General features: G+C 53.7%; 1 protein-coding gene across 1 annotated transcript in view; it reads left to right on the forward strand.

Annotated features, from left to right (window-relative positions):
* Positions 1 to 25,483, forward strand: part of KDM2B (lysine demethylase 2B) — a 123,644-nt gene that overhangs the window by 23,397 nt on the left and 74,764 nt on the right. The window contains 5 exon segments of the mRNA XM_047698543.1: positions 4,093 to 4,271; positions 4,443 to 4,549; positions 15,869 to 15,962; positions 16,955 to 17,108; positions 24,692 to 24,807. Coding sequence (XP_047554499.1) covers positions 4,093 to 4,271; positions 4,443 to 4,549; positions 15,869 to 15,962; positions 16,955 to 17,108; positions 24,692 to 24,807 — 650 coding nt within the window.

A 25,483-nucleotide genomic window follows, 5' to 3' on the forward strand; every position in this document is an offset into this window, starting at 1 on the left:
GGCCATCCTTATTGTGTTTTAGGATCTTAAGTAGTCAGTCCACTGGACTGGCTGGCGGAGATTTAAGTGGCTCTGACTTTCTACTGCTTCACTTTTTCCACCTGTAATTATAGATGAAATTGGCCAATTCTGTAACACTACCTGCCTGCGGGCACTTAAAGGAAGTGTTTAATGGGCATGATCTCATTTAAGGCTCAGATCAGCCCCATGGGCTAGCTACTGTTTTTGTCCCCAGGTCACAGATGGGGAAACTGATACTCAGAGAAGCTAAGAGGCCTGAGGCCCAGGAAGGATTTAAACCACAAAGTCTTCCTTTAATCTTGTTGTGTGGAGGGCGCCTGGGTGGCTCAGTGGGTTAAGCCTCTGCCTTTGGCTCAGGTCATGATCCGAGGGTCCTGGGGTCAAGACCCGCATCGGGCTCTCTGCTCGGCGGGGAGCCTGCTTCTTCCTCTCTCCCTGTCTGCTTCTCTGCCTACTTGTGATCTTTGTCAAATAAATAATTAAAATCTTAAAAAAAAAATTTGTTGTGTGGATAGGGGCGACGGAGTTCAGGTTTTCTAGGCTGGAGTGGCTAGGGCTGTGACTCCCGACTACCTGCCCAGCAGTCCTCCCACAGGGGTCTTCACATATGGGACCTTGTGCCAGGGTTGGGAGGAGAGGCAGAGGGACGAGGGAGGCTGTCCAGAGAGGGAGAGGGATTGGGTGTCTGTTCCCCTCTCACCTCCCCCACTGTCACAGCAGGTTCTCTGCCAACTGGGCTTCCCCTAAAAGCTGACTCCAGCCCACCTGTTGTTCCAGGAGCCCTGGTTAGGAAGGAACCAGCGCTTTCCAGAGCAGGCCAGGATTTCCAACAAAGTTCAGGCATGCCCCCTGGTGGATCTGCACTCCTGATGCAGAAACAAAGTTGTTCACGTCCCAGTCGCTGAGGGTGGCAATCTTTTTTTTTCCATCCTAGCGTGTGATCTCAAGTCAATGGCGCAGGGGTGGGAGTTGGGGGGATAGGAACCTGGGCTGTGGATTAGATTGAATTGGCTTTAAATTCTAGTTCTGCAGCTCATTCACTGGGCATTTTGGGTCTAGTTAGTTGTCTGAGCCTCATTTTCTCATCCATCAAATGGGTATAAGTGAAGTTCTACCACACAGAGCCGCAGTTAACTTAAGATAAGCTGCGTGTGCTCTGGAAACATTAGCTCTTCTAATTGTAGAGGATATTCTGGAGGATTTGAGCCAATCCCATAATCTCTGGGGCATTGGTTTCCTCATTTCTAAGATAGGGACCGTCCTACCTCGCGTCTGGGGTGGTTGTAAAAATTAGATATTGAATCGGGAAGATGGTAACAGGCAAGGGTTCCTATGTGCATAAGGGGCTACTTTTATTATTCAGTTCCTGCGATGTGAAGGGCACTGTGTGTTTATTCAACAAATATTGACCCTGGGCCTGTTACAGGGCAAGCTCTGCACCGAGCTGGGGATAGAGCACCAAACCAGATGGGAATAGTACTCACATCAGCATGTAATTGTCAGGAGGATTTTGTCTAGTTCAAGGGTTGGCAAGCTTTCTCTGGAAAGATCTAGAGAGTAAGTGTTTTGGGCTTTGCTGGCCGTTCAGTTTCCTGTCGGCTTTGCAGCTCACCTGGTGTAGAGTGGAAAGAGCCAGAGACATTATGTGAACCAGAGTGTGGCTGGGTGCTAATAAAACTTTATCTGTACGGGCACCTGGGTGGCTCAGTTGTTAAGCTTCTGCCTTTGGCTCCTGTCATAATCCAGGGTCCTGGGATGGAGCCCCACATGGGGCTTCCTGCTCAGCGGGAAGCCTGCTTCTCCCTCTCCCACTCCCTCTGCTTGTGTTCCCTCTTTCACTGTCTCTCTCTCTCTGTCAAATAAATAAGATCTAAAAAACAAAACAAAAAACCGACTTAAAAAAAATATAAAACTTTATCTGTGGGTCCAGAGATTTGAGTTTTGTATCATTTCCATATCACCAAGTATTCTTCTTTTGACTCCCCCCCACCCCATGCTCCACCACTTAAAAACATAAAAACCAGGGCGCCCGGGTGGCTCAGGTGGTTAAGCATCTGCCTTCAGTTTAATGATCCTGGGGTCCTGGGATCGAGCCCCGTGTTGGGCTCTCTGCTCAACAGGGAGTCTGCTTCTTCCTTTCTCTCTCCTGCTCCCTCTGCTCGTGCTCCCTTGCTCTCTTTGTCAAATTAAAAAAACAAAACAACACATAAAAACCATCTGTAGCTCAGGGGGCATACAAAAACAGGTGTGGGGGGCCAGATTTGCCCATGGGGCTGTCATTTCCTGGCCCCTTTTGTTTAGTTTGCTCTTCATTCTTGGAGTTGCTTCGAACAAGGTGATTACCTGGTTTCTGGTTCTTCTCTTTTTTTTTTTCTGGCTTACATATTTCTCCTTTTTTTTTTTTTAAGTAGGCTTCACGCCCAGTGTGGAGCCCCATGCTGGGCTCAAACTCATGACCCTGAGACCAAACCCTGAGCTCAGATCAGATGCTTACCCGACTGAGCCACCCAGGTGCCCCTGGTTTACACATTTCTAAGTTTCTGTGGACTGTGTATTTGTCATTGAGCTAATGGGGAATCGTGGTCTTTCCTTACCAGATGGCACACTTCTTATTCTAGTCATGATGCTTATTTTGTGTCCTGACAGACGGGAGGTGGCAGCTTTCATCATAAATCACCATGAATTTGGCAATCTGCTCTGTGTCTGTCTTCTCCCCTTTCACCGCCCTTCCACTGAACTTTGCTTGTTCCTTCTCCATTGGCTAAAGTTCTTGAGCTATTATTCCCATCTTTTTTTTTTTTTTTTTAATTTCTATCTTATAGATGGGGACGCAGAGTCCCCGGGAAGGTTGTGATTTCCTTGGAGCCTTGTTTTTTTGTTTGTCTTGTTTTTGTTTTGGAGAGAGAGAAAGAGAGCAAGGTACGGGGGAAGGGGGAGAGGGAGAGGGAGAGGGAGACAGAGAATCTGAAGCAGACTCCATGCCCAGCATAGAGCCCAAAGCGGGGTTTGATCTCACCACCGTGAGATCAGGACCCGAGCGAAAATTAACAGTCAGACGCCCAACCGACTGAGCCACCTGGGCACCCCATCTTGAAACTTCATTAGTTGCTGGGGGTCCCAGGGCTGGCACTGAATGCTCCCGTGTTCCCGTCCTGAGCTTGTTTCCTTCTCTCTGGGAAGCAGTGGGAGACACACAGCTCATTCCTTTTAGTTCAGACGTTGTTCATATGAGAAGTCATATGTCATTTACTGTACAGGACAGCCAACATTCGTTTATTTGTTCCATAAATAGGTACTGAGTTCCCACTCTGTGCCGGTCTCTGTGTAGATACTCGGGGCAAAGTTGTGAGCAAGATAGACAGGACTTCTGCTCTGGTGACAGTTACGGAATGGTAGGGAAGAATGACAACAGAGCAGACAAGCATTACTTAGGAATTATGGTTACTGTCAGAGGGTAATGGGGGGGACCCATGCATTTATGCGCCAAAGACACTGGGCCAAGGAGTTCTGTGACCATCATCTGATTTAATCCTCGCAACTAGCCTATGAAAGGAGATGGAAGGATGAAGACACAGAAGTTCAGAGAAGCCCAAGTGATTTTCCTGGCCCCATAAACTAGGGAGGGAGATGACCAAAAAGCTAATTTTCTGTGGAAATAAGGACTATCCTAATGCTGTGAATAAGCAGAAAGACCTTGAGGGCCATGTCAGGAGGATCTTCGGTAGGCCGTGGGGAGCAATGAAGGAGGGGTGTCCATGGTCAGGTCTCTGTTTCAGAAAGCTCACGCTGGCAGCACTGTGGAGGATGGATAGGAGGGGGGAGCCTGAGGACCCGTTAGAAAGTTCTGGAGGTTGTCTTGAAGAGTAGTAAGGGAGGACTGGACCAGCGTGGAGTCTGTGGTGGTGGAGGGAAGCTGATGGCTTGGAGAGAGAGAGAGTGAGGAAAACCGACCCGACCAGGTAATAGAGCAGATGTGGTGTACAGGTGAGGCGAGTTTCGTTGTTTCGGATCCCCAGTGGCCTCCAGCTTCTGAGCCCCCAGGAGCCACCAGCATGTGGATTCTGCCTCTAGGTAGCCGGCGGCTGGTGGACGTGATGGACGTGAACACCCAGAAGGGCACGGAGATGAGCATGTCCCAGTTTGTGCGCTACTACGAGACTCCGGAGGCCCAGCGGGACAAGCTGTACAACGTCATCAGCCTCGAGTTCAGCCACACCAAGCTGGAGCACCTGGTCAAGCGTCCGACTGTGGTAGGGCCCCCGGCCACCATCCCCTCTCCGATGCCACCCCCCTCCTCTCCTCGCCCAGCTTCTGGGCCTGTGCCAGCCCCGGGGCGGGGGGGCGGGTGGCAGGTGGGTGAGGGAGCCCGGCGGACGGGCGCTGCCCCGGACAGGAGGTGCTGACAGCGGTCCGGCTTTCAGGTAGATCTGGTGGACTGGGTGGACAACATGTGGCCCCAGCATTTGAAGGAGAAGCAGACGGAAGCCACAAATGCCATTGCCGAGATGAAATACCCGAAAGTGAAGAAGTAAGACTGCCTGGCTAGTGGTGGGAGCTGGGAGGGCAGGGACGTGGGGCGGGGGGGTTGTCTCACAGCCCTGCGGGCGCTGCTGGGACGTGAGGAAGGGGGTCCTTGGCATCGGCAGCCTGGCATCTTGCTGCCTTGGAACACTGGGGCTCTGCCTTCCCCCTCCAGATGGGCCTTCGGCCTCTCTGTTGGCTCTCCCCAGGAGCATGTGATCTGGGGTGGAGGGAGGGGGAGGAAGAATAATGGGACCATCTCTGCGCGCGTGTGTGCGTGCGTGTGTGTGTGCATGTGTGTGTGTCTGTATGTGCTTGTTGCATCCTTATTTTCTCCCACCAAGGGACAGCATGGTCCGGGATCAGGCATCTTCAGAGAGACTCGCTCACCGTGGACACTTTGCTTTTGCTAGTGTTGGTGGGGGGGTCTGGTGTTCTTTTGTTCCTTGCTGCGGAGACCCAGGGCTTTTCCCAAACAAAGAGCAAGGGCTACTTATTCATCATCAAACACCCCTTAGACGGTGTCTCCACGCAGCAGCTGGGCTCTGGGCTGGGAATGTGGCCGCGTCTAATGCAGGGACATCATTCCTTGTGGACCAGTAAGTCCTGACACCCATCTTTTAACTTGGGCAGAGGCACCTGCGATCCCCTCCACTTTCTAGAATTTCAGGAATGGACCCTTGGGACCCCTGGGGCTGCCTTAGAGCTCTCTCCATCCCAGGCTGTCTGTGTTTCCGTCTCTGAAATGGTAAGGAGATGCTGGCCGTCCTGGGCAGCACTGCTGCTCTGGGCTTCCTAGAAGAGTTGGCCGGGGTGGCTCCAAATCCATTAGCATCTCCGCTCTCAGCCCTGCTGCTAGGAGTGCCCCCGGGAGCCCGAAGGCTGTGAGCTTTTCATTCACTGCACCCTTCATTCAGGGCACAGTGAATATGCAGACTTCGTGCCAGACTTCGTGAGGGAGGCTAGCACGCTGGCCCTGAGCTGCTTGAGGCTTTGCTTTCAAGCTCTCTCTTTCTTTAATTATTTCTCAGGCATTTTTCGTCCCCTTGAAGCTGAAGCTCCTTACATCCCTTGGATCTGGGCTATATCAGACACAAAGAGTGGGTTCAGGGTGAGGAGGGAGAGGAGGGTTTTCAGTTCTCTTCCTTTTCTATTCCACTGCAGCAAAATTTCCCGAGCCCCTGGGATGGGGAAGGAAAGGATGACTGGGAACCCTTACCCTCTGGAGGATGTGTCATAAAACACACGAGATGAAGTGCAGCTTTCATCCTAGGTCGAAGGAGGCAGGCTCTGGGGAGGGGAGCAGGGAGAGGAAGAATCGTTTTTGGCTGGTGGCATTGTGGGACATCGGACCCGGGCTTTAAAGGGTAGAGGGGATAGGAGGAATGTGGGGAGGGGTGGGGGTAGTGAAGTGCCAAGGGCCTTGAAGGAATCATGAGGGGACAGCTGGAGGAAAGAACGTGGGATGCAGAAATTAGTGAGGGCCGGATCACAGCTGCCATTGATTGATTGGGTGATTGATTGATTCATTCATTAATTCAACATGTGTATTAAACATCTGATTGGTGCTGGGCACTGGACATATGGTGAGGGGAAAACCAAATGAGCTCCCTGCTCTGACAGAGCTTACAGACTCTCAGGAGATAAATGTTCATCCAGATCTGAGAGAGAAATGGAAATTTACAGCCGTGTTGAGGCCACAAGGCAGAGATCTGTGGGGTTAGGGGAGCGTGTACCCTGGTACTTGTAGTCAGGGAGGGCAGGGCAGGTGTCCCCGAGATGGGATCTGAAGAGAGAGGGGTTACTTAGGAGAAGAGACCTGGGAAGAGCTTTCCTGGCTGCATGCAGAGAGCCTGGTATGATGGTTAGGAAAGCAGGGGAGAGGGGGACAGATAGACCTGTGGAAGGAAGGTTAGTGAGGCTGGAGCAGAGGAAGGAAAGAGGGTAGTGGGTGCAGGGTGGTGGGTGGGCCAGGCTGATCAGGGCCCAAGGTGCCATAGTGAAGGGTCTGTGTTTCTCCAAAGACCAGTCAGAAACTTCTGTGAGATCTTTGTTTTTTTAAAGATTTTATTTATTTATTTGACAGAGCAAGCAAGTGAGAGAGAGAGCAAAGAAAGGAAGGGGGAGCGGCAGAGGGAGATGGAGAAGCAGGCCTCTCGCTGAGCAGGGAGCCCAGGGCAGCACTGGATCCCAGGACCCTGAGATCATGACCTGAGCCGAAATGAAGAGTCAGTTGCTCAACCCAGTGGGCCACCCGGGAGCCTCTCTCCATGAGATTTCAAGCAGAGATGGGTGTGTTCAGATTTGCTTTATGCAAGTTCTGGAGCTGTGTGGTTTGTAGGAGCTGGGAGTAGAGTGATAGGAGAAACCGGTGCATCACCTCTATGAGGGCAAATGATGGGCCAGGAGGGAGCAGGGAACAAATGGGACATGTATCTAGGAAGGTAAAATAGTGCTGGGGGGGACATCAATCTCAATTACTTTGCCTCCTTCCGATGTTTGATATATTCTTGGCTTTACTGAAAAATTCCTCTAAGTAGTTTAATTCTATTAATACATTGAGAATCCTATCTAATTACCAAAAAAAGGCTCACACACAATTTTCTAGAAACACTTGCTTCATCCCATTGGTTGGATCGTGTGGCAAATAGATTTACAAGCCCCGTCCGTGGCTGTGGGAATTTGTTACAGGATTGAACCTTGTTAGGAAGGAAGTTGTCACCTTGGAAATAGTCTGTTGGTTTTGCTGAAAAGAATGCTGATTTCAGTTAATCAGGAAGGTAAAAATCCCACAGTGATGAAGTCCTCTGGGGCCATAGAGTGGTTCTGTGGAATTTAATTAATATGACACTGTTTCTGGAAGTCAGAGCTTCTACCCTGATGGGCCACCTGAATTGAGGTTTGCAGGAGGGAAGAGAGGAGGGTTACAGATCCATTACTGCCTTGTCTCTGGCTCCAGAACTGTGCCGTCTGATCATGGCGAGGGGTTCAGAATTTTAATGGGGTTGGTTGAGATACTTAAAGCTAGGAGTGCTGACGTTTGTCAAGGGGGTAGCTGTAACTTTGTGGGAGACAAAAGATGTAATGGTTACATTAGTGTATTAGCAATCTGTTACTGCCTTTAATGAGTGCCCATAAATCCAAGACCCTGTTGTGAGTAGTTGGTAGTCTACAGTGACTAAAGCAAAGTCCCCATGCTCAGGGGGCTTATGTTCGGGTGGGGAAAAGAGATGGGTGAGCAAACCCAAGTGGTAAGTATTTTTTTAATTAAGGAAGTTATAAGTATTGGGAGGAAACATAAAGCAAGATAAAGGGGGGCAGTGCCTGGCTGACTCAATTGGTGGAACATGCGACTCTTGATCTTGAGGTCGTGAATTCGAGCCCCATGTTGGGTGTAGAGATTACTTAAAAAAAAAAAAATAAGATAAAGAGAAAAGAGGATGACAGGGCTGGCTGAATATATATCGGCTGCCCTGGGCGCTTCTGCCATTGCCTTCTCTCTGTCTCTACCCTGCAGGAATGTTCTGGCTGACTAGAGTTATTTGTCTTAGAAAATTCCTTATAATAGATAAACAGTGACAACTGTTTTGGGAATATTCCTGTATCAGTTTATTAATGCATAAAATTATCCTAAAACTTTATAACTTAAAAAAAAAAAAGAAATCTTGACAGTTTAAAGCAACAAACATTGCCTCCCAATTTCTGTACATCAGGAAACTGGGAGTGGCTTACCAGGCTCAGAGTGGCTGGTGAGCTTGTCTCAAGGTGGGGGCCTGGGCTGTGCTCATACGAAGGCTTGACTGGGGCTGGAGGGCCCACTTCCAAGAGGGTACGCCCTCATGGCTGTTGGCTAGAGGGCACCGTTCTTCACTGTGTGGGCCTCTCCATAGGGTGACTTGAGTGTCCTTGTGGCATGGCAGCTGGTTCCCCTCCACCACCACCCCACAAATGGTTGGAGAGAGAGCAAGGAAGAAGCCACAGTGTCTGTGATGACCCAGTTTTGAAAGTCACATGCTGTTTACTTCTGCCATATTCTTTTTTTTTTTTTTAAGATTTTTTATTTATTTATTTGACAGACAGAGATCACAAGTAGACAGAGAGGCAGGCAGAGAGAGAGGAAGGGAAACAGGCTCTGTGCTGAGCAGAGAGCCCGATGCGGGGCTCGATCCCAGGACCCTAGGATCATGACCTGAGCCGAAGGCAGGCTTTAACCCACTGAGCCACCCAGGCGCCCCATTGCCGTATTCTTTTAATTAAAAGTGAGGCACTTGGTCTAGCCCACACTCAAGGGAAGGGGAATTTGGCTCTATATCTGAAAGGGAGGGTGGTCTCAAGGACCCCCGTGGACATGTTTTAAACTCTCCATAATCTCCTAGGTCTATGACATGGGCATACCTTTCTCACTTAGTACTGCTGGGTATTATGATGCATCCCAGAAGGAAATTAGCAAGTCTTTTCTGTCCTCACATGTTGCTTCCAGAAATGAAGCTTGTGGCTTAATGGAGACAAGCTGTGAACTAACAGGCAGGAAAAGGAAGGGGACCCCACATAAGACATATGTTGGGCCCCCAAAGAATTGGGAGTCAGTTGTATTTTTCTCCCTGTACTTTCTGGGGCTGGCGGGAAGAACTGGGAGAAAATTGGGGGATGCGAAGCTGAAACCCCAACAGGAAGAAAATGGGTGCTGGGATCAGCAAGTTTTAAGGCTGCCCCCCTGGGGATCTCTGGTGGCCATGGGAAATCCTTCATCTCCTCTCAGGGACTCAGTTTGCCCTTCTACAAAATGGGGATCCTGTCATTCCTGCCCCACCTACCAACCACACTGTAGGGAAATGGAGCCAATAGTGGATGTGCGGTGTGGGAAGGATGTTTGTCTCTGTGGCCTCATGTAGACACAAGGTCTCCAAGTGCCATCGGAGTCCCTGGCTTTTCAATCTGTTCGGATCACATTTGCACTGGGCTTTTTTTTTTTTTTAAGTTTTTTTTTTTATTTATTCGAGAGAAAGAGAGCACAAGGAGTAGGGAGGGAAGAGGGAGAGGGAGAGGGAGAAGCAGACTCCCCACTGAGGACAGAGCCCAATGAGGGGCTGAGTCCCTGGACCCTGGGATCATGATCTGAGCCAAAGGCAGATGCTTAACTGACTGAGCCACCCAGGCGCCCCTGCATTGGGCTTTTATCTTGACAACCCTTATTTACTTTCACCTCTCAGTAGCCATGTTTGCTGGTACTAGAAATGATCATCCCTGTGTGATAGATCACCCTGGAACACAGACGGACTAGAGAGGTTGCTGATGTCACACAGGGGCGGAGCTGTGGGCCACGCAGCACACCCCAGGCTTCTGGATTCCTGGCTTTTCCTTTCTACCTCTCTACCTCTCTACCTCTACAAGAGGACCAAAGAAAGCCAGCCTTTTCTGTGCTGCCACGTATAGACACAGACACTGTGTTAGACACTTAACGCGCATATCTCAGCAGTCTTGGAAGTAGGTGTTACTATCCTCATTTTACAGAAAAGGAAACTGTAGTTCCTAGTGCTTCCATGCAGATAATAGGTGTACAGCTGAGTGTAAGACAGTGGGGGCTGCTGCGGCTGTGGATAGTTTCAAAAATTCTTCTTTTAAAAATGAAAAAAAAAAAAAAAAAACAGCAGCAACCCAGTGCAGGCCAAATGAAGCACATCTAGGGCCTGGTTTGACCCCTGAGAACCACTTTTAGAGGCCCCTGACTAGCTCACCAAAATGGGGATGCTGAGTTCCAGGAGGGGGAAGGATTTAGTCCAGTGTCACACAGTTGATCAGAATAATTATAGGGCTGTATCGCTGGGTGCTATACTTAACACAGATGAATCTGATGTGATCCCTGCTGGGGCTCGAGCTGAGGCATTTGTGACCAAAAAAGTAACAATTTTCCCATGTGGCCAGCCTGGTTCAGCTGTCAGAGCCTTCTCTTAGCTCACTCAACTTCACTTATATTTTGTGTGTGTCAAGAACTTTGCTCAAGGGGTGCCTGGGTGGCTCAGTTGGTTAAGTTTCGGACTCTTGATTTCAGCTCAGGTTGTGATCTCAGGGTCCCGAGATGGAGCCCCACATTGTCTCGGCCCTGGGCGTGTAGCCTGCTTGGGATTCTCTTTCTCCCTCTCCCCCTGTCCCTCTCCATTTCCCCCCCCCCCCAAAAAGAGTGCTTAAAAAACCTTGCTCAAGAACACCCACCCAATGACTTGCTCAAATCCAAGATGGGAGATGTTTCTTGTAATTATAATTTTTTTTTTTTTGTAAGTAGGCAGAACATATATATATATGTTGAAAAAAGTCAGCCAGTTCCAAAGAGTTCACAGTGTAATCTCATAGGCCGTTGGAGAGGCACTAAGGACTGGCTGGGCATCCTGTAAATGATCCTGGGAAGCAGCACTCTAACCTTGGGCATGGACCACCTTGAAATGGCTTCAATGTTCACTTCCCTAAAATGGGGATTATAGGTGGTTTTATTTTTTTAAAGATTTTATTTATTTATTTGACAGAGAGAGAGAGAGAGAGGGAACACAAGTAAGGGGAGTGGGAGAGGGAAAAGCGGGCTTCCTGCAGATCGGAGAGCCTGATGGGGGACTTGATCCCAGGATCCTGGGATCATGACCTGAGTCGAAGGCAGACGCTTAACGGTTGAGCCACCCAGGCAGCCTATGGGTTGTATTAAAGGTGAAATGATATCATGCATGTAAACAGCTATTATCATTAGCACTCATTAGAGACTATTAGTTAATGTTGGTGGATAGCTCCAGTGGATGGAGTTTGGCAAAGAATGGAGAAGCTTGATTTCTGCCCCTACAGAGGCTATACCAGTGTCTCCTGACCCCTTGTGGTTTAGGGGAAGGGTGTGGGGATAGAGTGGGAGAAGGGCTGTGGCCCTGGTGAGCCTGCCCTGGAGGGTGGGACTTCTCATTTGAGCAGGACCATCTCCCGCAGCCTGATGGGGGTTGAGTTTGTACACAACCTGAAGACATCGATACTCTTGAGTCTTGGGATTTGCCAGGTAGACCTGGGAGAAGAGCTGAGAAATTCTGAGCCGGGCTGCTTGGGTAAGCACTGTCACTGATTAAAGTAGTGACCACTGAGCCTCCACTTTCTCATCTGTAAAATGGGGACAGTCCTGGGAGTGATCTTGGAGGGTTGAAAATCCAATTAAATAATCAGTCTCATAGTGCTAGGTACTGTGTTAATATATACATGTCTCAGTGAATTCCCACAGTAATTCTATGATGTAAGGTTGCACAGCTACTAAGGAGGCAGGCAAGGGGAAGGGGCAGCATAGGCGCGCCTTAGAATGCAGAGTTGAACTTCAAATCACCTGCCTGCCATTAGGATGAGAAAACCGGCTCAGGGAGGGGAGGTAAGCCGCCCAAGGTCACACAGATAGTCTGTTTGAGGGCCAGAGCATCATCCCTGGTCTCCCAGCAGCTCTACCTGGGATTTGACACTCCCTCCAAACCCCAGCCATACCCCGATGGGCACATTTAAGGAAGGTGGCTTTGCTGGGTCGTCACCTCCAGTAGCAGGACGGCACCCACACTCCCTGAAAACGGGGGCGCGGGTGTTGCTGCGCGCCCGCCTGTAGAGCTACCCTCGTGTCCCCACCCAGCCGGGGGCGAGGGGGCGGCCGTGGGCGGCAGCGGCGTCCCCTGGCGCTGGCCGGCAAGCTTCCCTGTCGCCGCCGCGGCCTCCCTCCTCCTTCCTGGCGGCCGCCGCGCCGCGCGGGTGTTCAGTTTCAGCGCGGGGATGAGCGCAGGCTGCGCCCGGCTCCCCGAGGAAGGAAGGAAGAGAGAGAGGGCTGCACGGTCCTCGGCCAGGGCCTGGCAGCGCCGTGGAGGGGGCTCGGCTCCGGTCGCCGGGGCTGGGCGCGCGTCGATCCTGCGCTGCCGAAGGGGACGCCCGGGAGTCGCGCTGCCGCCGCCGCCGAGGGTAACCGCGGGCGCGCCGGGCGGGGCCGGGCGGGCGTCCCTGCGCTGCGCCCCGCGGGCCCGGGGCTGCCCGGGAGCCCCCGCTCCTACCGCGAGCGCCGGGGCGGGGTGTGGGTCGCCTCCCGCCCGCAGGCAGCGCAGCCGGCGTCGCGGAGCAGCTCTTTGTGTCTCCCCGGGCTGCGTGTAAGTGTGTAGTGTGTGTGCGCGCGCGCTCTGCGCCTCCAGCCCCGTCTCCCGGTGCCAGCTTTCTCCAGGTTACCCCAGCCAAGACCTTTGCCCCAGGGGATGCTGCCAGAGCTGCCGGGGGAGTTTCGCTAAGTTGGAAGGAAAAGGGCGGGGTGGGGTCGCCCCGCTTCCGCGGATCCCAGGCAGCGCCCCAAAGTTGGTGCTGCAGGTGCAGCGCCCCCTCCTACCACGCTCCTCCCAGCCAACCCGGGCCTTGGGAGGCGGGAACCCCCCCAGAGGCTTAGTTCGGGGGCTCCTGATTCTCATCCCCCAACTTGGAGGGTGCACTCCTGCACGGAAGCCACCGGGGCGGTGGGGGGGGGGGTGTCGAGGGGCGCGGCTTTCCGGGCAAGGGGCAGCCGAGGCGGAAGCCAGGCTGGCTGGCCGGCGGGAGAGCTTAGCGGCCGTGGCACCGAGCCGGGGTGCCCATGTGACTGCGGTGTGCTTTGGAAGAGGAAGCTGTAGAGGTCAGTGCAAAGGCGTCACGCCAGAGCGAGCGGGAGCGGGAGTGAGGGGGGAGACCCGGAATGAGCGCGGGGCGGGCGGGAGGGCGGGGGGGTGGGTGGCGGCTGCAGGGGCCCGGACAAAGCGGCCCAGTCACAGCCACCCTAGCCGCTCCAAAGCCTGCAATTGCCCGGCGGGAGGGGCGGGAGGGGCGGCCCGGCCCGGAGGCCAGGAAATGAGGGACATGGGAGGAGGGACCTCTCTAGGAGAGGCGGGGCTGGAAGTGGCGCCCCCAAGCTCCGAAGGGCCTCAGAGGATGCTGGAGGGTGACTGGGAGGACAGATCAGACGCAGGCATAACTTGGAGAACTTTCCTTGCACACCGCTGCCGAAGCTCCTAGTGTTCACGTCCACGCGTGCTGGGGAGGTTGGGGTTGGGGGCAGGAGGTTGGGGGGGTAGTGACCAGGCCAGTCCCGGGCCTGGTGCCCAAGAGCCAAGCTCCTCTCCTCTCCTCTGCCGGCACCTGGGTGGTTATCCAGCTGCAGACTAAAGGAAGCACATCTCCTCCCTCCACCCCACAAACACTTAAATTGTTTTCCCTAGGCTGTTCTCTGCTGAGGCCTGAAGGAGGTGGAAACCAAGGTTAGATTAAAAAAAGGAAAGAAAAGAAAACCCAGAGGAAGAGGTGGTTTTAGGAAAACGAGGACTAATATTTTGAAGTGGTGCTTGGAGAGGAGGCCGGTGTGGTCCGTGGGGGTGGGGTGGGTTAGGGCTTTACCCTCACTCCGCACCCCCAGTTCCTTGGAGAGAAGAGGGTCACTGGTGTCTTCAGCCTGGGGAACCTGGCCTGTCGCATGGGGCGGAGGCGGGAGGGAGCGAGCCCGAGCCCGAGCCTGAGCTGGGACTTGAACAACCCCAGCGCCAGCCGGGCAGCCCGGGCCTGTCTTCGTGACAGGGCTGCGTCCTGTGCTATCAACTACACCCCTCCGATGGGGTTGCTAGGCAGCGGGGCTCTGATGTGGGGGAAGGCCTTCTGATTTGTCAGCCTCCTGCAGACACATGGTTAAGGCTCCTTCCAGCCTATCCGGAGGAGGGACGCGGGGCACGCCGCCTGCATACTCTGCCGAGCCCCGGGTCCACCTGAATGTGAGGTGCAAAAGGCGGCCAGAGGGAGGGGGCGCCTGGAGCCCACCAGCCTCCTAACCAGCTCAGCCCCACGCCCCCCATTATCTCCACTGGGGCTTGCTGCTGGCTCCTCCCTGTCTGTCCCTGCCCCATTCCTCCCCTCTTCCCCAAACCATGGAAAAGCAAAGTGCAGCGGGGAAAAGAGGTCAGTGGGGTAAGCATGTGCGTGTGGGCCTCTGGAGTGCCAAGGTGCATGGGCATGAGCTGTGGGGAGGCCTCCCCATCCGTGCCGCCGGTGGCTCTTGTGGGAAGGGGTGGGAGGGAGAGAGGGGGCCCTGACATCGCTGTCTGCCAGGCCTGGACTTGGAAGCCTGCTCTGTGGGCCCCCCCCCCGCCCCCCTTAAGCTCTATCCGCCCCTAGGAGGGCAGCATGTCAAGGGAGGAGGGAGGAGACTGGTGAGTTCCTGTAAGGAAGGGTGGGTTATCTGGCTGCTGCGAGAGCTCAGAAGGGGGGCTGCTGGTAGGTTCCTTCTCCTGAACGCACCTCCCCGGCCCAAGCCTCTGAGGCCCAGGTTCTCCCCTGGGCCTGTCCCCCACCCCACCCCCAGCATCCTCTCTTAATCCTTTCACTTTTTTTTTAGCAGTTATATGGAGATAGAATTCACATACCATTCATTCATTTAAAGTGTACAGTTCAGCGGTTCTGTACGTTTACAGAGTTGTGCATTCACGGTCAAATTCAGAACATTTTTATCACCCCAGAAGGAAACCGGGTGCCCATGAGCAGCCCCTCCCCAGCCCTGCACCCCACCCCCGCCCTCAGGCCCTGGCCACTCCTCTACTCCGTGTGTCCCTAGGTTTGCTTACTCGGGCCCTTTCATATCTGTGGGATCCTACACGGTCATCTTTGGTGGCTGGCTGGAGCCTGTGCTTGGAGCTCACTGCTCACTTCTCAGTCCGTTGCAGTTTGTCCTGCTGTTTCACTCTCCCTGTGTGGGGTTCCGTTCATGTCCCTTCCCAGGGGGCGGGGGCTGACGCATTCTGACACACTGCTCTGAGGGTGGTGCCTAGCTCTGGGCTGGACCGTTGATGGGCTCTCAGTAAACTCTTGCTGAGCGAACGGAGAGGAGAATGGGGACTGGTAATTGGCAAGCTTTGCAGGTGGTTTACACTGAGAATTCCAGGGGTCCAGCTGCTGCAAAGGAGACTGGCGTCTTGGGAAAAATGTAGGGCCGGGCGCTGGGAGGGAGTAGAAAGGGAGCCTCTCCTCCCTGGGGTGGGTGTGAGGAAGGAACCCAGTGGCCTGTGGGTTGCCAGCTCTCTTCTGGGGACTTGAAAACCCAGATGCCTCCCCCAGCCTTGGGGGCAGGTGGCCAATGCTTGAGATGTGTCATCTGATCATAGGGGCTTCCCCTAGGGGGAACTCCGGTTAGAATTGGGTTTAAAAAGAAAAGAAAAGTCCCCAGTGTTAGCATTTATAAAAGGGCAGCAGGTCAGGCACCTGCAGTGATTCAGGCCCTGAATGATTTTTCCTGCTCTCCACCCGCCCCCCCCCGCCCCGCCCCGCTTCTGTGCCGCAGGTACTGTCTGATGAGCGTGAAAGGCTGTTTCACTGACTTCCACATCGACTTCGGAGGCACTTCTGTTTGGTACCATGTTTTCCGGGGTGGGAAGGTGAGTTGAGCCGAGTCTCCTCCACTTCTGCACATCCCTGCCTGTTTCCTTCTTAGAGGGGCTCGCTCTGCTCTCCCCGCTGTCCTCCCCGCCCTGAACATCCAGTGGCTCCTGCCCCGCCCACTTTCAAGACCACCTCCCCACTCCCTGTCTTCTCCTGGAGGGGAGGATTCCACTCAGCCCTTCTGCATCACATCCGGTTACCTGTCCTACACCTGCTCCCCCAGTCCAGTGTTCCAAGCACCTCCGGCCAGATCAGAACTCCAGCCTTGGTGCCCAAGAGCTCCCGGCGTTCACTTTGTGCGGTGTGGTTTCCAGCCCCAGCACGGAGACCGTTTAACTTAAAAGTCTAGTTGCCAGTACCACCTGCCTCCAAGAACATTTTATCTGAGGGACAGACGTCGCCCAGAGAGAGGAGGTGGTGCGTGCTTTCAGGATATTACTGCTGCTTTTGCTTCTGAGTGTGGCCCGCACGGACGTGGGCGCTCCTTCAGCGGATGCATGTCGCCCTGCTTGTCTGGGTTTGTGCGTGCGTTTGTTTTAACCAAACATGTTGGAAGAAATTCTGGGTAGGAAGTCATCCTACTTGGTTCCAGATGTTTTTCCTCCCTCTGCAGAGTGAGCACAGGCTGAGTTTATTTATTGGACCATTTTTTCATACAACTTAGGAAATTCCCTTCCTCTCCTTCCCTTAACCTCCCCAGCAAGCCTGTGGCTCGGGAGAAAGAATGTTCCACCCAGTCGAGGAACTCTACCCACCCTGATGTTTTAGCGGGAATGGAGAGTCCCTAGAGGCAGGCAGAGGGTGTTCCAGAAGGGTGACACAGCCTCCCCGCCATCCTAGAGACCCTTTGGGCCTGGGCCTGGAGGCGGTCCCCTATCCTCCCCGCTTCCAGGCAGGTAGGGCTGTCTCCTTGGGCTGTGGCACAGCCTGGAAGGAATCCAGGACTTTGGCCCGGATCTTCAGCTGACTGCCTCCTTTTCCTCCCAAGATCTTTTGGCTGATTCCTCCAACCCTGCACAATTTGGCACTGTACGAGGAGTGGGTGCTGTCAGGCAAACAGAGTGACATCTTCCTGGGAGACCGCGTGGAGCGATGCCAAAGAATTGAGCTGAAACAGGGCTACACGTTTTTCATCCCTTCCGGTAGGTTCTGGCAAGGCTGGCGCCGGGCTCTCCCTCGGCCCCTGGCTCTCCTGTGGCCTCAGCCAGGGTTTCGGGCCAGGCGACAGGGTTCTGTGGTTCTCGTGGCCACTGAGAGTCCCTGGGAGAAGCAGGCCTCGGGCTGCCGGGAAAGTAGCCCCCGTCTCTCTCACATCTAGCCTGTGTCTCCCTGCCTGTGGGCTAGAATTCACTCTTGGGAAAAAGCCTGGTGTCCTTCCTCAGGGGAAGGTGAGTGGCTCCCCCAGGACGTACTATGGAGATTCCTGTGTGACGGGGTGATGTGGTACTGTGGGGAGGGGGGTGGCTTCACCCCCTTAAAGGAGGAATTGGGTTGTTTTACCCAAAGAAGCAATGTATGGTAATGGCAGTCCCCGGCAGGTTCTGGGGAAGGGCGGACCCCGGAGTGGGGGGTCTTCTAAGGGTGCCTGAAAGCCTAGGGAATGGGCAGAGGGGAATGTAGCTTTGGGGAAGGACCCAACGTGGCAGCCTCCTGCAGCACAAGGTGAAAAGTAGTCGAGGTCAACGTCTGCTCTTGTACTTGGAGTCCCACCCCCACCCCACCCCCCACACAAAAAAGAAATCAAGAAGAAAAAAAAAATTGCGGCTGCAAGTATAGTGGGGGGCAGTAGTTCAGAGCACCGGACCCGGAGCCAGACTGAACGGCCTTCGTTTGAATTTCAGCTCTGGAGCTGATGAGCTGTGAGTTTACGGGAATGAGTTAAGCTCTCTGTGCCTCGGTGTTCTTGTCTGTAAAATGGGAGTGAGCTTTCCCGGGGTGGTAGTGAGGACCGAGTGAGCTGAAACCTCCATGCCTCAGCTCTCTGGTGATGGACTGAGGGCTTTTGGGCAGCTACAGGCTGAGGCACCAGTGAGTATGACAGATGCCCTAGGGGTCAGGGAGTGCTGTTTTTGGTGGCATTAACGGTAACATTTTACCCAGGATGAGGGAGGTGACAGTCCCTCTGTATTAAGTGAGGGGGTCAGGTCACATATAGGAGGTTGTGCTCCTTTTGGTCACTATACTTTGGAGAGTGAGTTGACCTGGATATGGGAGTCTGGATGTCACACCAGGTGAGATGAATTTGAAGGAGGAATTGGATGGTTTGATCCGGGGAAGTAATAGTGAATGGGAACAGCTGTCAGCTGGTTGAAAGATCTCCTGGAAGAAGAGGTACAGCCCAGTGGTGGAATGATTTGCTCTGCTAGGTAGTGAGTTCCCTGTCACTGGATGTATACAAGCAGAGGCTATGTATATGACTGTGCTAAGGAGCCTGCAGGGAATTTGCCACTGAGTGGGGACTTGAACCTTAGGAGTATCCTTTGAAGCAACTAAGATCCATTGGATGGAGAATCTGGTCACACTTAGGTTTCTGAGAGTGGCGTTTGAAGCTGGTCTTGGGTCTGGACATGAAGCACTAGTGTCAAGTGAAGAGGGGGCCGTTTTGGTAGCGTCTCCCACCGAGGAGATGGGGTTTGCACACTTGGGCTTTTCCAGAAAGTTGAGCAGAAGGCAGAGATTTCACTATTAGAGAAACTGGGGGTTTGGAAGTGACAGGGTTTAGTGGGGGTGACTTTGTTACCATGGCCCCAGGTCCATCCTCAGACTTGGGGAGGGGAGGGACCCCTCCTTGGGACAGGAAGGGGTTGCGCAGTGGGTGGGCAGAGTGGCAGAGACCTCTTAGGTGTGTGAAAGCCACTCTTCATGGGGGTTAGCCATGGTGGATGCAGGGGAACCCTGTCACGTTCTTGGCCTTGCTGCTGACTCTTGTTGTGACCTGGGGCAGGTCTCGTCCCCTCTCTGTGCCTCAACCATCCCATCCGTACAATGGGAGCAGGATGGCGCTGAACTCTGGAACCTTCCAGGTGCCTCCCAACCTGGTCCCACTGATTGCAGGCCTCCTGACCTCCCTGGGAGGACTCCAGGCCTTCTGCACAGCTGGGAGGTGGCTCATTGCTTTCCCTCAGTCCTGGTTGGGAGGGGCGTTCATTTTGGTGGCTTAACAGGTTGGAGAAAGTCTTGAGAGGCAGCCTCTGAGTCCCAGCAGGGGTGTGACTATCTGTTGAAGGCAAGAGGAGGATTTGAACCGCAGCAGCAGGTTGAGTTAGACCCCAGCAAAGACTCCTGGCCCTGAGGGCTGTGAGCGAGACACCAGGATGTTCAGGAAGTGAAAAAAGGACAGTTAGAACTTGTCACCTTCACAGAGGCAGGGGGTACATGTGGTTCCCAAGCACTGATTTCTGCAGGGACCAATGAAATTTAAAAAAAAAAAAGAAAGAAAGAAAGAAAAAAGTTAGGAGTTTATTGTTACAAACTTGTAGTTTTACTAAAGATGGGCGTTAGTTTAAAAAAAAAAAAAACACAACCTGGCTTCTACTACTGCTGATTTTCACAAATAGGAGGTGATCCCATTACTAAAAAGGTTGGAAATCCATAATTTTGGAATAAAGGATGGTGGTTTATATTTGATGGTTTTGAGTTTATGACAGTCTGTGCCATCTTCCTTTTTCTCATTTTCTTGCCATCCCAGTGAAAACTGAAGGACCAGAGTTCGCCATCAAGGAAGTAGTCGGGCACCTGGGGATTCTCTCCCGCATCCACACGCCCTGAGCTGTGGGCAGACACACAGCTGGGGGTCGGAGGAGTTGGAGTGTGGCTTTGGGTGGAGAGTGGAGAGCCAGCCTTGGGGAACAAGACCTGTCTGCATGTGGGTTTTTCTGTGTCCGGAGTAGAGAATCTAATTCTGGCATTTCTCACATCTGACAGTGATTTTTGTCCCCACAGTGTGACCTTAGACAGGTGTCCTCCTACCTCATGCTGGCCTCATGTGTCCCTTCCTGTGGGTCATTCAGCAGGTCTTCAACTCTGAAGGCTAACCGGGAGGCTGCTGGGTTGGGAGGGTTTTTAAATGTTACAGTAACTTTGTGAGGTGCGATTTAACCCTTCTTGTGTCTGGGGTGAAAAGCTGGGTAATGGCTGTGCTGCGGGGGTTCGTGGTTCTCAGGACTCATTCTTGGGTGGTCCTGGAAAGCTGCCTGGAAGAGGAAGACTTGAAGGTGGCCGAGGCCTCACCAGGGCACACAGTCAGGGTCAGGAGCGGCTGGCTGGTCACCCAGATTCAGCCTGATCGTGAGGTGGATGGAAAGCTAGAGGTGGAAATCATCCCCAAGGAATCAGAGGTCAGATGGACTCGGTGACCTCTTTTTCCTTCATGTGGTGCGTGTGGCCATTGCCCTGACCATGTGGATGGGCTTAGCCTCCCCCAGCTGCGCCAGCTTAGGTGAACTATGGCTAATGATCATAATAACATACTAGCAAGCCGCAAACATTTTGCATATATTACTTACCTTCTTCATAAGCATATGGGGAGAAACTTATTTCCTTCTGCCTTTTTTTTAAATAAAGAAAGTTCGTGGGGGCGCCTGGCTGGCTTAGTTGGTAGAGCATGCGACTCTTGATCTCAGAATTGTGAATTCGAGCCCACAATGGGTATAGAGATGACTTTAAAAAATGAAAACAAAAACAAAAACGAAAAAAAAAACCTTAAATAAAGAACGTTCCTGAGGCCCAGAGAGGTAAACAAACTAGTCCAAGGTCACACAGTTAATAAGCAACAGAGCAGGGCAAGAACCCAGGTGTGTCTAGTTTCAGAGTTCACCTGGTTCCCCATTAGTCTGGGAGTCAATAGACTTAGGATTCGGTCTTCCTTCTCAGCCATATGGCTTTGGGAGAATTATTTGCTCATTTAACAAATTTCCTTAAGGGCCTGCTTGGCAGTGTGGAAGGTCCTAGGGAGGCTGTAAGACACATTCTCTCTGTCCTGAATGTGTCTAGCCAGGTAGCAGCCAGGAGGGGGATTCTAACATAGGGAGCTAGAAGGACCCTGGGGTCGGTGGCTTGGACTGGCCTGAAAGTATTTTCCATCCTTGCTTTGTGGTAAGACTCACCCATGACCAAGGGTGCCTGGGTAGCTCAGCATCCAATTCTTTTTTCTTTTTTCTTTTTTTTTTTTTAAGATTTTATTTATTTATTTGACAGAGAGAGAGAGATCACAAGTAGGCAGGCTGAGAGAGAGGGGGAAGCAGGCTCCCTACTGAGCAGAGAGCCCGACTCGGGGCTCGATCCCAGGACCCTGAGATCATGACCTGAGCTGAAGGCAGAGGGTTTAACCCACTGAGCCACCCAGGCGCCCCAGCATCCAATTCTTGATTTTGGCTGAGGTCATGATATCTGGGTCATGGGATTGAGACCCAGATTGAGTCCTGCCTCAGGCTCTGGGCTCAGTGGGGATTCCCCCTCCCACTGCTCTCCCTGCTCTCTGTCTCCCTCTTAAATAAATAAATAAATAAAATCACTTATGACCCCAAATTCATGGGTAGCCCTAGGTGTTTCTTAGACTGGGGCCAGTCTGAGGAAAAAGTAACCTGAAGCTACTTAAGAGTGTTACATGGGTGGCTCAGTTGGTTAAGCCACTGCCTTCGGCTCAGGTCATGGTCCCAGGGTGCTGGGATCGAGTCCCGCATCAGGCTCCTTGCTCCGCAGGGGGCCTGCTTCTCTGGCTGCCTCTGCCTGCCTCTCTGCCTGCTTGTGTGTACTCTCTCTCTCTCTTTCTCTGGCAAATAAATAAATAAAATCTTAAAAAAAAAAAGTGTTACATGACTTGGGCCTCCGATGACCCACCTGTAAAATGGGTACAGAGCAGGGAGAGGGTAGCAGTGAGCAGGCTGGATGGGAGGCAGAGGGTGGGTGGGCTTCGGGAGACTGGACGGTTGCTACGCATCTCCAGCCAGTGAAAGCCAGAGGAGAACAGCCTGGTGGGACCGTCTTCCTGTTTTTCTAGAGAAGGAAGCAGTTCAGATCATCTTGTGAAGTGTCCCCATTTTTGTAGCATAGGTGGGTCAAACTAAACACGCTCCTGAGTCTGCCGCAGCCTGTGGCCTGTCAGTTTGAGTCCCTGGTACCACCTGGGAGGTCCTAGAGAGGAGAGGCTGCACCTTGGCAGCTGGTCTGCCCAGCCTGGAGCCTGGCTCAGCTCAGGGAGTTCATGAAGGAAGCAGGCCATGGCCCTTTGTGAGGTGCCCCCAAGTTCTGTGACTTTTGGGTTTACCCCTACGGCAGCCACAGAGACAGACAAAACCGGGACTTCGGTTTCTGAATCCCGAGTGTGTGGGTTGTGTGTTCCACTGTTCCTCAGGTCCCAGAGAACCCTTGTCAGTAGGCTCTGTGGGTTGCCTGCTCTCCTTCCTTGATTGGATCTGTCCTTTGTCGCTTGTCCGGAATCGCCCCTGTTATTGCCTTCATGTTGTTGGTGACTCTGTTCTGGAAGCAAGAGGCAGATGTCAGCCTCCCCAGCTCAGTCACCAGCCTGGGACACCTGCTCTCTTGTGCTTCCGGGGATGCAGCCAAGGAGACATCATCAGGAGGGTGGGGATGGATGGAGCCTGTGAACGCTATTGTTTCTCCTTCCTGGTTCTTCCTGAGGGAAATGTTCCAAAGTCATGGAGTAGAAGCTTCTGGAATCTGTTGAAATGCCTGGGGGTATAGGTTCCCTGCCACTCTGCTTGAAACAGAACCTCTCTTCCGTTTCCCTCTTGGCTCACCGAGTCACTGGCTGGATGAGTTACTAGGGTAACAGGTGTAAGTCAGGTGTGTCTGCATTTCCACCTGATAGGACGGAAGGGAGAGTCCATGAATGCAGACTGACACGGGCACCAGTCTTTGCAAAGTCTTCAAGGTGGACGAGACCACCATGAGTATCAGTGGCAATTGCTTACATGGACTGAGTTCTTGCTCACCAGGTTCCCCACAAGGGAGATAGTGATCTCCCTCATTTTACTCGGGCAGATAGAGGCCAGGAGAGGGGGTGGTCAGCTACCCCATAGCACATGGTGAGTCGGCCACGGGACAGTTTCCAGCCCAGGTGTGACGGGCTGGAGCTTTCTGTGTGGCCCTGGGTGGGCATGTAAGGAGCATAGGAACGTTCATAGGCCCCATTCAGGCTTCACTCTGCCACGTGCATCTCCTTGACCCTGGCAGTCCTGGGTCCCAGTTCAGGAAATGTTGCTTAAGTCACGTTGCTTAAGTTTAAGAACAGTCCTGGGCAGTGTAGCTCTGCTCAGTAAAGATAGAAGACATACAGCCGAGAAAATCAGCGGGCACACAGCTGAGATGGAGAGGCCGAAGCAGATGCGGAAGCCAAGCGGCAGCCACACTTGTCCTGCACGTAGGTGTGAGGGTGATGGGAAGGCACGCAGGGAACACGACAAGAGCACACCTGCCCAGCGGAGCCCGAGGTGTGGGGAGCGAGACAGAACCAGGTTACACAGAGCCTTTGTTCCTGTGCTCGCGCTGGTGCTTGTCCCCGCCCTCCCCCAGGACCACCGGCTCATCCCACTCCCTGCCCTGCAGGGCAGCACCAGCACCCCGAGTGTCCCACAGAGGGCAGCAGTGGCCTTGTACCTTTGTTCCTGGCCGCCTTGGACCTGGGGCTGCCTGTGACCCAGGGCTGGCGTGTTTTGGGTGGGGGTGGGGCTCTGTAATCGTCCTCCAGGCAGACAAACTAACACAGCTTAGAGAAGAGGGGTCAGAGGAAATGTGGATGCCTGGGCCGGGGATCTCGGGGTTGGGGTTGCCCTGTTTGTCCCCTTTCTCCTCTGCCGATCCTGTCTCTCACTGTGAGTCTGTCTGCCTCTCTCTGTCCTTGTCCTACCTCTGTCTGTCTTGTTTCCCTCTGCATGTCTCTTTTTGCCTCCCTGGCCTGGTCCTGGGACCCACAGGCCTGGCGGGCTGAGCCTGTGATGGAGCGGCCGGCGGCGTAGGGGTTCCGAACAGAGGCGCTGCGACCTCATCCAGCAAGTGACTTGGTTGCAGCATCTGTCACTGGGCAGGGATTATCATACTGCCTGTCCCCTAGCTCCGCACTGTGACTGTGGGCGGGAGCACTGGGTCCGCTGAGCCCTGGAGACATGTATTAGTTACATGTGAGGGAGTCGGGTGGCTCGATATGTCCAGCCTTCAGGGACCAAGCGAGGCCACCGCCCTGGGTTCCAGTCCTTAACAGGTGACTTCGGTCTTCCGCACTGCAGACAGGGAAGTGTCTGGGTCCCCCGCAGTGTTCAGTGGGTGTCACTCCTTAGCTGTGGCCCCAGGTGGTCCTTTGTGATTTCTTCTGAGACTGATGTTGTCTGGGCGGCTGGGAAAGAGGCTCAGGGCCAGCCTGAATGAGAGGTGTGCGGCTCCCTGGCCAGCATGGGGAGGGGAGACGAGGCCTGTCCCCGCTGGAGGCTGCAGCAACATGAGAAAGCCTTTGTTGAGGCCCTTCCGCTGCCCACCACTGTCTCGCGCCACCCAGGGGTCAATGCCTGTGGTCGTTCTTCGGGGATGTGTGTCCGAGCCCTGTCGGCCAGCTCAGAACCGTGCCTTCTGGGTCAGGCAGCCCAGGGATCCTCAGCTGTGGCCCTGGCTGCTCCCCTGGGCCTCCTGGGCCCTTGTGCGTGCTTCCATGGGTGACCCTCCCCAGGGGTCCAGGAGCCCACGGATGACCCTGCCTGTGCCCTCCCTGCCCCAGGTTGGATCCATGCCGTCTACACCCCTGTAGACTCTCTGGTATTTGGCGGAAACATCCTGCACAGCTTTAACGTGCCCATGCAGCTGCGGATCTACGAGATCGAGGACAGAACACGGGTAAGGTGGCTTCCTTCTCTCCTGGCGGGATTGCCCAAGCCCCTGAGCCCTGCTTGGCGCTCAGGGTGTGTGGGGGTGAGTCGTTCCAAAGTCCTCCGTGGTTCCCCCCTCCCTCCCGTCCCCTGCCTCAAGCAGGGCCTTGGTCCTTGCAGGGGGCTGTCTGTAAGAGCCCCACCCAGAGCCCCTGGAGTTTCTGTTCATCTCCAGGCCAGTGGTGGCCAAAACCCCCTCGTCAAAGAGGAAGCATCTAGTGAGGAAACGCTGTGAGATACTGGGAACCCTGCCTCTTCCTTCTTCTCGGGTGTAGACAGGGATGCACAGGAGTTGGGGGGGGGGGATTTTGGGGTGGTTATGGCTGTGGTTCGGAGGGGAGCTTAGAAAGGTCAGCTCTTGGCCATGTGTCGCCTCCATCCAGGGACCCCAAATGTGATATCACGCCCCGAGGAAGCCAGTATCTGTATGGTCTCTGAGCTCTGTCCCCATGTCTGCTTGCAGGCAGCGGAGAAGAGGCTTTTCCTGGTGACTGTGACGGTCACAGCTTCTCAGACATAGGGTCTCCCCCACCCCCACCCCCCAGGACCGGGACTGAGGCTGAGACACCTGACGTGTGCCCCGTGTGCCCTCCACGTCGCTCCATTCCACGAGCTTCCCCTGGGGAGCACTGGCTGCTCGCGTC

Source organism: Lutra lutra, chromosome 12 (assembly GCF_902655055.1).
Source record: "Lutra lutra chromosome 12, mLutLut1.2, whole genome shotgun sequence".
In the NCBI taxonomy this organism is placed as follows: domain Eukaryota; kingdom Metazoa; phylum Chordata; class Mammalia; order Carnivora; family Mustelidae; genus Lutra; species Lutra lutra.